The sequence below is a fragment of the Mastomys coucha genome, unplaced genomic scaffold (genome assembly GCF_008632895.1).
Source record: "Mastomys coucha isolate ucsf_1 unplaced genomic scaffold, UCSF_Mcou_1 pScaffold5, whole genome shotgun sequence".
NCBI classification, from domain to species: Eukaryota; Metazoa; Chordata; class Mammalia; order Rodentia; family Muridae; genus Mastomys; species Mastomys coucha.
Window position 1 is genome coordinate 94,503,797 of NW_022196911.1, and position 1,900 is coordinate 94,505,696.

Consider the following 1,900-nt stretch of genomic DNA (forward strand, 5'->3'; position numbering starts at 1 on the left):
AGTAAAGTTAGTACAATGTGACCAATGAATAAGTATCTTAAATTCTCAAAATACTAGTGTAATGCATGTGCATGTAACTGTGTGTGTGTGTGTGTGTGTGTGTGTCAAGCAAGCACAAGCGCCCATGGACACCATAACGTCACCTGGAGTTACTGGTTGTAGCGAGTCACCTGACATGGGCGGTGGGAACCAACCTAGGACCCTCTGGTAGAGCAGCAAGAGTGCTTAACTGCTGAGCCATCTCTCCCCACCCCAATATCCATGCTCTCATGTAACAAACTATTAAATGTAAATATATATGAACGGAATGAATCTGAGTTGATTTCACATCAACTGCAACTGTGTCTGTCACCATGGGGTTGTAACTGTACAGCATGGTTTACCTCCTGCATCTTCATCTTCATTGGCTGGGGCTTCTGCACCGTCCACATTTTCTATCTCATGAGGTTTGGGTAAACTGTAGTCGTTCAGAGCTTCTGGGCTCTCTGAAAGACAAGGGAGGTTTTAAGGATGCAGTCAGCTCAAAAAGCTTTGTAAGACCATGGGTTAAGCTTGACTTCATGGTCACCAACGGTGATAGCCAGTGTTCCTCATCCAGTGCCAGTCTCAGCATCCAGCTCTGACAAGAAGTGTTCATGTCACTCACCCCACCAGGAGCAGATGCTGAAACTCTCAGAGTCCAGAACTGGGAATGAGGCTCTGCATCCCGCTGTCAATTTACGTCCTTGTGAATAGTTCTTTCTGTACCTACATTATAATGAACTCCAAACCTTTAATACAGTTCCTCATGTTGGAGTGACCCCCCCACCATAAAATTATTCCATTACTATTTCATAACTATAATTTTGCTACTGCTATAAGTCGGGATGTAAGTATCTGATCTGTAGGACTCCTGCGAAAGGGTCGTTTAACCCCAAAGGGCTCAAGACTCACAGGTTGAGAACCACTAGACAGGAATTCTGTCTTCATTGTTATATCTCACAATATTCATGAAGACACTACTGTTGTTTGCTCCCAACAAATATTAATGTGTAGGATACTGGGCCTGAGCATAACTGATATAACCCAGTTTGGGAGAAATGCTTCCCTAAAAGGAAACCGAGAAACCTCTGTATGCCAAATCTATTTTTCTCTCATGTTTATATCATAAGTGTGATTCTGCGAAACAATGGAAACCAGGGTTGTTCGGTCATTCTTTCATTTCTTGGAACTTTAAAAACAGGATCTCCCTATGTAGCCTAGGCTAGCTTCAAAATCACTATATAGTCTCTGCTGGCCTGAATTTAGTCAAGATCCTCCTGCTTAATCCTTGAGCAGGTATCAGCAACCTATGGCCCGAGGCCATGCCTGATTATACCTGCCCCGTATAGGTCCAGGGGGAAGGGTGGTTTCAATATTTTCAAAGGTTATTAAAAACAAGTACTACAACAAAGGACCAGGGAAAGAGATTATATAGTGGATTTCTGACCCCTTTCCAGAAATGGTTGCTGACCACTGACTGAAAGTGAGTGGTAGCTCATGCTTTAAATCCCAGTGCTTGGGAGGCAGAGACAGGCAGATCTCTGTGAGTTCAAGGGCAGCCTGGTCTACAAATTAAGTTCCAGGACAGCCAGGGCTGTTACACAGAGAAACCCTGTCTTGAAAAAAAAAATAATGAGGAGGAGATGATATAAAATAAAGTGACTCTTAAGAACCAAAATCAAACTGTTGTCTCTATCTAAACCAACTAGTTGAAAAAAGATCAGTGAAGTTAACAGAAATCTAATGCTCAACATTAGCTGGAATGTAGTCTGACTATGTGGTATTGAAGTGTGTGTGTGTGTGTGTGTGTGTGTGTGTATGTGTGAACTTACATGTGTGTGCATGCGCGTGTGTGAACTTACATATGTATGAACTTACA

General features: G+C 42.6%; 1 protein-coding gene across 1 annotated transcript in view; it reads right to left on the bottom strand.

Annotated features, from left to right (window-relative positions):
- Positions 1-1,900, bottom strand: part of Ikzf3 (IKAROS family zinc finger 3) — an 89,422-nt gene that overhangs the window by 56,582 nt on the left and 30,940 nt on the right. The window contains exon 3 of the mRNA XM_031351105.1: positions 384-485. Coding sequence (XP_031206965.1) covers positions 384-485 — 102 coding nt within the window. The remainder of the gene's footprint in view (positions 1-383; positions 486-1,900) is intronic.